This window comes from Arachis stenosperma, chromosome 1 (genome assembly GCF_014773155.1).
Source record: "Arachis stenosperma cultivar V10309 chromosome 1, arast.V10309.gnm1.PFL2, whole genome shotgun sequence".
In the NCBI taxonomy this organism is placed as follows: domain Eukaryota; kingdom Viridiplantae; phylum Streptophyta; class Magnoliopsida; order Fabales; family Fabaceae; genus Arachis; species Arachis stenosperma.
In genome coordinates, this window is record NC_080377.1 from 131,947,606 (window position 1) to 131,960,998 (window position 13,393).

Sequence of the window (13,393 nt, forward strand, 5' to 3'; positions counted from 1 at the left end):
AAATACTTAACAATTTTTCATTAGCAAACCTGGAACGATACATTCGTATGGAATGAGCAATGAATTCTTGTACTTCTTGCTTACTCAGCAAACTTGGTAAGATCAAATGGGTAGTGTAAAGCCCATTAAGATGAAGTTTAATACTTGACTCCACAAAAAAAAGTTTATGAATTATTTTAAGAACAAATATATTGACAATCAAAATATACCACCATCATTCCCATTGTCGTTACACATAGATGGTTGTGTTTACTGTTTACAGACACATTTGGCATATACTTATTACTTATTAGGCTTCCTTCTCAACGTGTCAAGTAATGGGGAAAAATTACATATTTACGTATATCTGTATTATTTTTGGGATGTGAAACCCCTGAACAAGAAGACACCAACAGCACCAATGGCCAAAGTCAGAACCAGGGGGATGGCAATGGTTTCCACTTCGTGCATTCTGTTTGTCTGGTCTGTCCTTCCCTGTCGCGACCTTTCTCCGCAGTATTCGTGCAACAGAGTACTTAGAGAGTCTAGTTGATGTATAATTTGCCGCTGTCCTCGTGCAACAAGCAAAACCTATTAAACATTAAACGACAATAGAACAGTGTTTTATTGCTTCAAGTTGATGTTTTCAGCATAGCAGTTAGCGAAATGTTAAACCATGTCACTATGACTTAAAATCTAAACATCATCACGCCCATATATCCTATTATCCAACTCATATAATTCCCTTTCTATAAGTATTTTAAATAGACCAATATCATGCTCAAGAGATTATATAATGTTCTCATCTAGGTCTCATATGGCATCAGTTATAGAATGCATAAACTGCCATATGAATTTGTAAGGGTATATAGTGATCTACCTCTTCCATCAGGGGAGTATCCCTGGCTAATTGGGAAGACGATGAAGAATGAGGCAGCAATGATCTTGTCAATGAACCATTTCCCAATCCAGTTACAAAAAGAGAAGTGTGACCTGAGCCATTGCAGGCTTCAGCAGGCAAGGCTATGTTCTGTTGACTGGCTTTTCTGGATGCAAACTTTGAATTTAGCTCCTCAATACGATTCGTGAACTCATCCATTCTTTCAGTTAATGTGGATATTTGTTCAGAAAGCTGAGTGATGACTCCCTGAACAACTCAAAAGCAAATAGCAGCGTATGACTCAAAGATGTGGATAAAGAAAAATAGTCAAGAAACGATAATAACAATAACAACCAAGTCTCATTACACCAAGTTCGGTTAGTTACACAAAGCAAACAACACCAGTTTCCTAGTGTAATTTTGTCCACATGGATAGGAAAGTAAGAAACAGAAAAATAAGCCTTACTAATGATGGATTCCAGCTATTATATTTCTTTGCAACTTATCACAGAAAAAGGAAAATAAAAATAAACTTGATTAATTTCCCACGAAGTTCAATACAGTTTGCTACGCATACCATCTAAGGTTCATTGCCATTATGTAGTACAATTGCATGTCATTCGATATAAATATATCTTACTTGGTTGGCAACTGGCGCAGGTGATTCAAGAGCTCTCCCATCAAATCTTCTGTTATTTATGGCTAGTCTAGTCAACTTAGATAGATGCTTCTCTCTCTGAGTTGAAAATGAGTGAGAAATACCACTACAGAAGACAAACATGAGAAAAACATCACAAGGCCATACTTCAACTTTATTTCAGTAGGATTTATAGATTCTTATGATAAACAAGAAAAACAAGTAGATATATCAGTATTCTCTTCATGGCAACAAAAATATATAAAGAAATTAAGCACCGATTCAGATACTTCATTCTCCTATCAGCAGAAGCTCGAGAAAGGGCTTCTTTAGGGCTTGAAACCATATCATCATCAATGCTGAGCTTTGTCTTAAGATCCTCTGGCAGTGCCTGCACTTTGGATAAATCAGTATACAAGTATAGCTCGGGGGGAAACCAAATGTAGCAGAAGAATCATACCATTACATCATTAACAAGCTTTTCTAGCTGAATTTGTTCTATGTAAGTGCGAGGAACATATGAACCATCCAATCCCAGTTTCTCTGCAACAAGTTTAACATAGTTTCTATCTTTCCCTTGAACCTTCAAAACAAAACAAAATGAAACAACTATCAGAGTTGCCGACAAGAAAGTAGACAAAAACATGAGAACAGGTGTGAACATTTATACAATATCTTGTTATACCTGAACATATAGGCGGTTAACTTGTTCGAGCCAATCAGTTTTTACAGTCACCTTATCATCGGAAAAGACATGGCTGCTTCGTTTTAGTATAGCTGCAATTGTGTAACCCAATGCCATCAACCCTCCTAGAAGGCGCACACTGACCTCAAATGTTATTCTGGGTGATATTATGAATGGAATATCTGTGACCCATTCCTGAAAAGAAGAAATGTCTATTAATATAAAGGATATTCCTAACAGCGGGATCAAAGAAAACTACTTATCTTAAATCTGACAGCCAAATATTATCAAGGAAGCATTGCATTGCCAAATTAGTTTAAAAGAAAATAAAGTATACCTTCTTCAACATTGTCTCAACAATAATATAAGTATATAGAGATTAATTTTGATGTACTGACAAAGAGTAAATAGATTTGCACAGTCATCTAATAAGATTCGTGTGTTTATATGACTTTAAGTAATGAGTTTGAAAATTAGTTATTTTAACTAATGTGGCAATACACGATTGGTTGTATGTGTCTTACATAGTGCATGAAAATTGAATTTAAGTTTACAAATACAAGAATCCAAAAGGTTAAGTTTTCGATCACCAAACCTCAAACATGAGATTATACTTCCCATCGCGGTTTCTCATCCTCAGGTATGATTGACATGCTTCAGGGTCTTCCCCTGGGGGTAGAAGATATATGTCATATGTTTCCTCTCTCGTCTCAGTATGCTCAGCAGCAATAACTGACTTGATTTGATCCTCTGTCACAGCTTTTAGTGACTAAAGAAGTATTTTAAAAAATCAGGAATCGTCAACAAGACGCTTGAAAACAAAAACACCGGACTATGATAATATGGCATAGTTTCACCTTCAATATGTAGGTGGGATTCTGGAATCCAGAGAACGGATTAAACTTGTTAATAATTTTTATATGTGCTGTTTGAAGATCAGGCTCAATAAAAGCTTTATACATAGGATATACCTACAATAAAAAATGAATTAAAAAAAAGAAAAGTAAAAATCAAAGCAGATACCTCTTACTTCACAATCATGTTTTACAAAATACAATTAGAAAGAAAATAAAAATATCTAACATGGGATCAGTGTAAAACCGTTTCAGAGATTTGATGAATGATTTCTTCAGGCTCTTGACCAGCACGTTGAATGTCACGCAGCACACGCTTGACAAGGTCAAAGTGAACTCCCCCAGTGACCGAAACTCGAAGATCAAGCAAAGGTCGTAATTTTTCACTTAAGGCATAAATGCCTTCTATGATGACAATACGGGAACTAGGGACTTCAACAGTCCTGTAAGCAAAATATAACAAATGCAATCAACAAAGATATTAGTAGTATGATGAAAATACATTTGATTTAAAATATTCTATCAAAGAGGACATTCAAAGGTACACAACCTGTAACCTACGCGAGAACTAGTCTTGAAATCATATATTGGAACCTGTACTGCTTTCCCTTCTTTAAGACCCATTATATTTTCAAGCAAAGTATCATAATCCGTCAAACGAGGGTCTGTTTCAAAATATCATGACATTAGAAATATGGGTCATATCACATATGGCATCCCCTCCTAATTCTTGCTTATTAACTACAATAATAAACAAGTAAAAAGTATTTTAAGGCAAAAAGAAATGAGTATAGCATATGTAGATACTAAGGGAAACTCATGTATTGCATATACATATAGACATGCTTGTTACTCTGATTTTTTCCTAGGATATGTAAATGTATAGGTTATGGCATATAGATCATCCAATATTGGGTTCTGCAGAAAAAAAAATGATATCGAGGGATTCTTATTGTGGATCACACTTAATTTAACTAACTTGATTACATTATCAACTAATCACTAACTAACTAATTTAATCAATTAGTTAATTAAGGGTTTGTTTGGGTGAGCTTCTAAGAAAAGATCTTTTTTCAAAAGATCTTGTAAAAAAGTAAAAATAATTGTGTTTGGATATCTCATGCAAAAAGATCTTTTTTATTTATCAATTATGTTTGGGTATAACCATATAAAAGTACTTTGTTGTTTATTTATTACGTGAAAAATATCTTTTCTTTAAAGCAAAAAGATCTTTTAAAAAAAATGTAAATTGTAGCTTCCCAAAGAAAATGTTTTTTTTTTTCCCTAGTGCTTTTATTTTACTACTAGAAATTTACCAAATACGCTACAAAATAAAAAAAGATATTTTTTCATTGAAAAAATATCATTTTTTATCAACTTAATGGCGCCCAAATAAGCGCTAAGCTTGATCCACAATACTTCTACACCTATCAATAAATGCAGAGATTAGAAAGCTGCTCTATCTAAGTGCAGTGGCTTTAGGATTATCTTCTCGAATGCACGAAAGGGATGGCTAAGGAGAGTGTGGATGCTACGCTAGATAACAAAATGCTACTTTTAGCTAATAACCAAATAGCTTGAGATCAATCCATGGAAAACTAATAAAAACTTGCCTTTCTGGACAAGGAGAATTCAGAAAAGAAATTCATTGTGATCATTCGAGTCTTGCGTTTAGAATTTAAATATTACAAAAGGACAGAAAAAAATGATAACCTTATGCCCACCATGCAGTTATGCAAAAACCATGAAGGGAAAAGAAGTAATCCTTCTTTATAGTTTATGTTCAATCTTGATTTTATTCTCTTACTATGTTCACAATCAAAATTGTAATAAATTATACACAACAACGACAACAGAGAGACCTTACCATCAAAATTGCCATCTATGATTCGACTAGAATCGTTATAATTGTCCATTGTGATGACGGCTAAGCTTGGCATAAAATTGTTGACCTTCTCAGTGAAAACAGTTTTGCCTGCTCCAGAGGGACCTGCAAGTCCTACTAATATGATCCCATCATTCTTTTGAGCCAACAACTGGCATGCACGAATCACGATGAAAAATCCTTTCTCAAACGACAAGGAATCCTGGATTGGAACAATTTCATAGCGATCACAATCCTTTCTTTTAACCAGTTGAACTTGGTCCCGTAGTAGGCCATAACGCCTCGTACGAGGCGAATCAGCACCAGAAGCTGGGTCTTGGGCCATTAAGGAAACCAAGGATGTTCACTCCATATGCTGCAGAAAATGGAAGAGAGCAATGAAAAACTCAATGGCAGAGGCCGAAAAAAACAGGGACAAATTATGACTTGAAACTGCAAATTCCTATGGAATCAAGGGGTCACATTATCATATATCAAAGATATATTGTAGAAACAAAATATAATTTAATTCCCGCAGTGAATTTACAAAATCACCAGATCATAAACACTTTCCTGGTCCAAAATTCTGAATCCCTACAAAGAAAATAATTATAAGTTCATAACAACAATTTATTTGGGGAGGGTAGCCAAAAACACACACACACACACACACTAGAGTAATTGACCTGAATCAAAGGACTCATGAAGTCATAGTTATAAGAATCAAACCAGTAATTGACCCAGTCGATCACTGGTTCAACCGGTGGTCACTGATTCACCCGGTTGACTCGGTCATAATTAAATAAAAATGTAAAATTATAAAGTTAAAATTAAAATCAAAAGTTAAAACTTAAAATGCATGCCTTCACAAATATATTAATAACAATCAAGTATTAATTTTTAGACATAACTAATGATCCAAAAGGAGATAATCAACTAGTTACCAGTACAAAATACTTTCTCAATTCAAATGAATAAGAGAGGCCAAAAGATAACACAATCAGTAAATCAAATCCATGGGATGATCTCAAAGTCCACATCTATATCTTCATAAGACAAATTTGAAGCTTGACTAACATTTCTTTTATTTTGATTTGTATCTATATTTATATTTGTGTATTCTTCACAAAACAATACCAAGAATAATTCATAACAGCAACTGAGTTGTGATGAAACATTTTAAAAATTCTAGCAAAAAAAGAAAAACAAACAGAGAGCATGGGAACAACAATTTAACTGAACAATTTTGTTCTGAGTTGCAGAGAACATGAACCTCATTTTCAACAACAAATTCAACTATGATAATTTTCAGTAAAAAAGATTTAGCTCAAAAGATGATTTACAGCAACAAAAAATTTAGCTAAGTGATTATTTCAGCAAGACAACAACAGATTCAATCTTCAGTGATGATAGTCAATAACAAATTCAACTCTGTGATGATTTTCAGCCACAAAAAAATTAGTTCAATGATATTTTCAGCAACAAATACAACTTTCAGCACAAAATCAAGGTGCACAGATGAATTACAGCAACAAGATTGAGCATGAAAGAACAGGGTAATTTGTTGGAACTCACCAAATCGGGGACTATGGCGAGGCTCGAAGCAAGAAGACGACAACGATTACCGGCCCCGGGACGTGCTGCTTCTTCCGCCACCGGTGATGAGCGCAGGGAAGGCGCGCGACTGAGTGCGAGACGGTGACGAGACAAAGAGCGACTACGACGACCAACCCGGACCTGCAGCTTATGCAAAGTGCAAAGTTCGAATTCGAACCTTTGAAAAAGTGGAAAATTCGGAGAGATTGAACGGTGCTGTGCTGTGCAGAGTGGAAGATCCTTTTGATTTTTGTTTTGCTGTAAAAATTTCCGGCACCTGTCGGATTCTGCGATTTTCTTTTTCTTTTTTTTTTCTTTTCTTCAATTTTTTAAAGAGAATTAAAAAAGGACACGTGGAAAGAATTTATGGGTTAATACAAAACATCCGAAGGACTCGAGGTCAGAGGAGTCTTCCTGATCCTGATCGTCCCGACCAATCCAACAATGCCTTAATAATCTACTTAAGCTTTTACTTTTGGCTTTTTTTTTTTGTGTATCAAAAGTAAATAATAGAATTTGTGTTCTTTCTCTTGCGAGTTGAGAGTACTAAGCTTAATTAAGCTGCTTACAAACTGTAAAATAAGTGGAATAGTTTGGTGGTTAAGTGAAATGTAAAGAGAGACTTGAGATTAGAAAAGGAAACGAAGAATGTTTAACAATTTAAAAGTTGTAAATACAAAAAATTAAAAATTAATTAGTTATTACTTTAAAAATGCGTATTTCGTGTGTTAAAAAAATGATTACATATTGTGAAAAGATTAATATTTTAATAAAATATATTTAATTACTTATGGATTTAAATGTTTTAATAATTAATTATTTTGTTAAGAAAATATGTAAAATAATTTATATATATACATATATATATATATATATATATATATATATATATATATATATATATGCACAAAAGTATTAAAATTTTATTTTATCGTAATATTAAAATGGTATGATTATTTAAATGGTAGTCATTATCTTGCATTTACTTTTTTTTTTCATAAGACTTATGAAAATATATTTAACAAAATTAGTCTTTCCTAATTTTAATATTTGTTTTTTTGTTATGGTCCGGATTGGGTGGGCTGAAACCCAACCAAATCAGCATCCAACTATCTAATGCAGTCTTGCTCCATCCCATTACACCACGACCAGGATGGATTCATTCAATAAGCAGTGGAGGCAAGTGCCCAATAAGATTTATGACAAACCCAGAAATTAGTACCGCAACGAATTAGTCATTGACTTGTCAAATTGAAGAATACTGTAAAAAAAAGATTTATAAAGTTCTTGAGTAGTTTCTAATACTGTTAATTTATCCCATTATATTTGTTATAAAATAAATAAATAAATAAATATAAAATAAAAATATATAAATAAAAAACTCTAATATTAATATTCAATGAGATTATTATATTAATATAATTAAAGTTATTAATATATATTCACTAATATTATATATTGCAGCGTACATCAATATAAAAAAAAAGTGTTTTATATTGATCTTATGTATCATATCTCAAACTATGCTATTCTATTTATACACATATAAGTGACATTATTTTCAAACCTCATTAAATACAATTTCTTTCAATAATACGAGCCTCTCAATATTGAAAAATTCAGCTATCCATATTGAAAGAAGTCATGAACATCCATATCACAACACTCCCTCTTAAATATTCATTTAGGATTATGTCTCGTTAGAACTTTACTAAAGAAAAATCCAATGAGAAAAAACTTTAGTGAAAAAAAAGAGTATAATATCCTTTATGATGGGAACTGTCTCGTTAAAAATCTTGTCAAGAAAAATTCAATAAGAATAAAAACTTGACCAAAGAAAAAAGAGTACAACATCCCCCTCTTGTTGAAATTATTTAATATCTCAAAATCGGTACATCTCAATCTGATGTACCAATCTTTCAAAGAAGGATTTTGGAAGTGACTTTGTAAATAAATCTGTCAAATTATTACTTGAGCTGATCTGTTGGACATCAATTGTTCCTTGATTTTGAAGGTCATGAGTGAAGAAGAATTTGGAAGAAATATAATTTGTTCTATCACCTTTGATATATCTACCCTTAAGTTGAACAATGCATGCTGTATTATTTTCAAATAGAATACTTGGAGCTATTTTATGATCAATCAATCCACATGATAACATAATATATTGGATTAAACTTCTAAACTAAAAGCACTCGCGACTTGCTTCATGTATCGCTAGTATTTTAGCATGATTAGAGGATGTTGTTGCTATCGTCTGTTTTGTGGACCTCCATCATATAACTGTATCACAATATGTGAATAAGTATCCTATTTGAGATCTTTCTTTGTGTGGATCAGACAAGTAACTTGCATCTACATAGCCAACTAATTGTAACTTTGATTCATATGGATATAACAATCCCATATTAATTGTTCCATGAAGATATTGAAAGATTTGTTTGATTCTATTCCACTCTTTTGGTTAAAGAGGAACTATACCTTGCTAGTAAATTCATAGTAAATAATATATCAGGTCATGTATTATTAACAAGATGCATTATTAGTGCTCCAATAACACTGAGATATGGTACTTTAGGATCAAAGATATCTTCATTTTCTTCTTTCGGACAAAAGTGATCATTTTCCACATCCAAAAACCTACGACCATTGGGGTACTTAATAGATGTGATCTATCCATATAAAATCTCTTCAAGATCTTTTCTATGTATATTGTTTGATGAATAAAGATCTCATTTTTTATATGCTCGATCTGTAGGTCGAGACAAAATTTAGTCTTTCCAAGATTTTTCATTCAAACTCTTCTTTTAAAGTTTTTATAATTGTTAAAATTTCTTCAGGGGTTCCAATAATATTTAAATCGTTAACGTACACAGCAATTATAATGAATTCAGATACAGATTTCTTTATGAAAACACATGGGCAGATATCATCATTCTTGAATCCATTTTCGACCAGATACTCAGTAAGACGATTATACCACATTCGTTCAGATTGTTTTAGATCATATAAAGATCTTTACAATTTGACTGAGTGTAACCCCTACGAATATGCATTGGATGGTTTAGATATCTTTAGTCCTTCAGGAATTTTCATATAGATATCATGATCTAATAATCCGTATAAATAAGTTGTCACGACATCCATTAGATGCATGTGTAGTTTATGCTATGCAGATAAAGATTAAATAACGCAATGTTATTGCATCTACTACAGGAAAATATGTCTCTTCATAATCTATACCGAGTCTTTGTAAAAAACCCTGTGCCACAAGTTGAGCTTTATTTGTAGCGTATAACTTCATTTTTCTCGTTTTGTTTTTCTACAAATACCCATCTGTATCCAATAAGTTTTACATCTTTTGTTGTACGGACTACAGGTCCAAAGACTTCACGTTTTGCAAGTGAGTCTAACTCAGCCTTTATAGCTTCTTTCCATTTTGGCCAACCATTCCTTTGTCGACATTCTTCAACTGTTCTTGGCTCAAGATCCTTACTTTCATGCATGATGTGTAATGCCACATTATATGCAAATATTTCATTGACATTTATTTTATTTTAGTTCTATTTTTCTCCTGTAAAGACATAATTTATCAAGATCTCATCATTTTCACAATTTTTTTTTTGTTTTTGAGGTACCTGAACATCTTCTAGTTACATCAGAGTTTTGGACAACTGCAGGTGTCTTTACTATGTCTTTATTTTTTTCAACAGGAATAATATTCATCTCTTTTCTTTTTCGATAATTTTTATCTTCGGAACCGATAGGTCTACCATGCTTCTAGCGTGAATTTGTTTCGGTAACCATTTATCCAACTGAGACATCACTTTGAATTGGGACATTTTTAGGTGGTATATATGATATAGTTATCCTTTTCATATCAGAAAATGTATCAGGCAATTCATTTTCTATCATTTGCAAATGCATAATCTTTTGAACTTCTAGTTCACATTGCCCTGATCGAGGATCAAAATAGATCAAGGATGATGCATTTCAATCAAGTTCCTTTTCAATAAGCTTATTCTCTCCCGCCAATGTAAAAAATTTTGATCCATCAAAATGACAATCTTTAAATCGGGCTTTAAATATATCTCACTACAAGAAAAATGTTGAATAACGTCATATTTACCGTCAATTTAGCAGCGGATGTTAGCGGCGAGTTTAATGGCGGATTTACCGGCAGATGTGGCAATAAATTCGTCGAATAAAAAGGTTACCATCGGATTTGATATTCCGACAGTAAATTTATCAGTAATAATTGGAGGAAAAACAAGAAACTTTGGTGTTGAGATTACCGTGGGATTTACCATCGGATTTATCTGCCGATAAATCTCAATTAATGGAACGTTGCGTTTTGGTCATACACAATGCATTAGCGTCGGATTTATCCATCTATAAATTTGATGGTAAACCTGATCTAAATTAAAAATGCGCAGCCCCCTCCCCTCACTTTCAAAATCACCATTCTCTCTCCCCTATTCTCCCCTCTCTTCTCTTTCCCCTGTAACATCTTCCGGCAGCACCTCCGGTCACCCTCTACTAGCGCTGTCCACCTCCATTCTCCTCCAACGTCTACGTCAAGTTGTCTAGATCGTGTTTTGTTGCCTCAAACGAAGTTGCTACATTTGTCTCCGCCACCATTGGAAGAGCTAATGTTGCCGCTCCCTCTGTCGCCGGAGTTGTGTCTCTCCTTCGTCGTCTAGGTAGGTTGCCCTCATCCTTCTCCCTATTCCATTTGTTTTTTATTTTTTTTAATAAAAAACCGTAACCCCCTTTTTTACCCTAACCCCATTTTCATCTGCGGTTCCACCTCTCTCTTCCCCTCTCCGCGAACCATAGAATCACAACCGACAAGTCCTCCATTCTCTCCTATTTCTTCCTCTCGGTCCAAATCATCGCTACCGCTACCTTGCTTCTGCTGCACCCAACCTCACCGAGACCGACATCAGCAGAACACGGCCCTGCTTTCCTCTCTCTAGTGACCTCCCTATCACCGCAACCTTCACCAACAGCAGCTGTCACAGTGCAGCTGCTACCTCCTCTCTCCACTGTTTTCTTATTTGTTTGTTCTTCACTTAGGTTTTTCCCAAGTTCCTTCTAATTTTCTGTATTCCAATTAAGTAAGATTTATTTAGATTTCAATTTTTAGTTAGTAAATGGATTGCTTATGATTGTTTTCTACTGTTGCTAGGTTGCTTTAGAATAGGGTTAGTATTGGTTCATAGATAATTAATCATGCTATTAGGATTCTTGCATTTGAATTTCATTTGGTTTGAACTAGAATTGAGCCTTTAGTTAATTTTAAATTCTTGTGATTGAGTTGATTATACCTTTTTAAATTCTGTTATTTAATTTTACTTTCATTAACTTAATTGATTTCTAGTTTATTAATCATATTCTAATTTTCTGTTACTCTATTTAGGTGGTTATGTGATGTGTGAGTATCTTATACCCTTTTTCTTAGCATTTTCTAGTTGTTTTTAGTTATATTTTATTAAATTTATTGTATGTTTTAGTGCAAAATTCATCTTTGGATGCTACTTTGCGTTTTTGTTTTATTTCTATAATTTTAGGTGATTTTTGGACGAGTTTGGCATAATCTTGTTCAGAGACAAAGAAAGGATAGTAGATGTTGTCAATCCTAACCTCCGTACATTCCAACGAGCATATCATGAGTTACAGAGATTCAATTGATGCGGTCTTAACGGCTTTGGAAAGCTAACTTTCAGAGCTTTCCATCAATATATAATAGTCTATACTTTTCTTTTGAAATCAATGCCCAAAACAAGCGTTGAACGTCCACATCTAGCGTTTAATGCCCAAGAAGGATTGACCTCCCAAGTTGAACGCCCAAAACTAGCGTTCAACGCCATCCAGGGAGCAAAAGCCAGCGTGCTCACCCCCATCTCCACGTTTAACGCCCAGTTTCCAAGTTGAACGCCAGTCTTAAGCCCAAACACTCACCAAATTGGCTCCAAAGTGAATTTTAGCACTCCTTGGTTTATTTTATTTTCTTTTTATAATTTTTTTATGGGAATTAATATCTTTTTCAGTCTAGTAATTATTGGATTAGTATATATAGGAGTAGATCACCCATGTTTAGGATCTTCTTCCGAATCATCACATATTACTTTTCTTTTCTGTAAAGTTATGAGCAACTAAACCTCCTGGTTAAGGTTAGGAGCTCTGCTTATCTTTATGGATTAATATCATTACTATTCTATTTTAATATATGTTTGATTTAGTTCTAAGGTTTGTTTTTGTTCTTCATCTAAAAGAGACTGGAGGGAACGGACCCCCTTTTTTCTACATGAGTTCTTGTGATACTAGGAACAAGTCGCTTGAGCTACAGCTTGAAAACACTCCTTCTAGATCGAGATCATCTGGGCTAATTGGGATATATGACATATGATCTCGTCAGTTTTGGGTGATTGAGGTTTCTATGGCGCTAAACTAGTTTTCTGAACTTCACCTTCTGATCCGAAAGATCTGACCTTGTCTGTGGCGTTTTAAGTAGGATTGGGGGAGATTAATTTACTAAACGGATAGGTTTTAATCACTTACAGTTTGCCATAGAATGAATCATTCATTGTTAAAATAGTGGGTAAGAAATATTAATTCGGAAGGGTAATCATCTCCGAGACCTTAACTATTCTCTCATTATTATTCCTACACCAATTTTTTTACTGCTTTCTTTATTATTTTGTTTTATGCGAGTTCAACATTTACAACCTTTTCTCTATTCACCTAACTAAAATCTGTAGGACAATCATTGCTTGCTCAATCTAACAATTCTCGTGAGATCGACCTTCACTCATCTGAGGTATTACTTGTACGACTCGGTGCACTTGCCGGTTCAGTTGTTCTAATTTCGCGCACCATTAGGTTAGGATAATTT

At 33.8% G+C, this 13,393-nt stretch overlaps 1 protein-coding gene across 2 annotated transcripts; it reads right to left on the bottom strand.

Annotated features, from left to right (window-relative positions):
* Positions 1 to 128: 128 nt before the first annotated feature.
* Positions 129 to 6,781, bottom strand: LOC130935875 (inorganic pyrophosphatase TTM1). 2 transcript variants are annotated; one of them, XM_057865793.1, is made up of 12 exons: positions 6,475 to 6,781; positions 4,903 to 5,275; positions 3,586 to 3,700; positions 3,283 to 3,478; positions 3,039 to 3,152; positions 2,777 to 2,950; positions 2,182 to 2,376; positions 1,957 to 2,079; positions 1,787 to 1,887; positions 1,500 to 1,623; positions 860 to 1,126; positions 129 to 570 (listed from the first exon to the last, which is right to left on the bottom strand). In XM_057865793.1, the coding sequence occupies exons 2-12, from the start codon at positions 5,243 to 5,245 to the stop codon at positions 352 to 354; spliced, it is 1,971 nt and encodes a 656-aa protein (XP_057721776.1). In that variant the 5' UTR covers positions 5,246 to 5,275; positions 6,475 to 6,781; the 3' UTR covers positions 129 to 351. The 2 variants fall into 2 exon arrangements, with proteins under 2 accessions (XP_057721776.1, XP_057721770.1); XM_057865787.1 differs by having other exon boundaries at positions 131 to 570; positions 1,775 to 1,887; positions 6,475 to 6,780.
* Between the last annotated feature and the right edge of the window lie 6,612 nt (positions 6,782 to 13,393).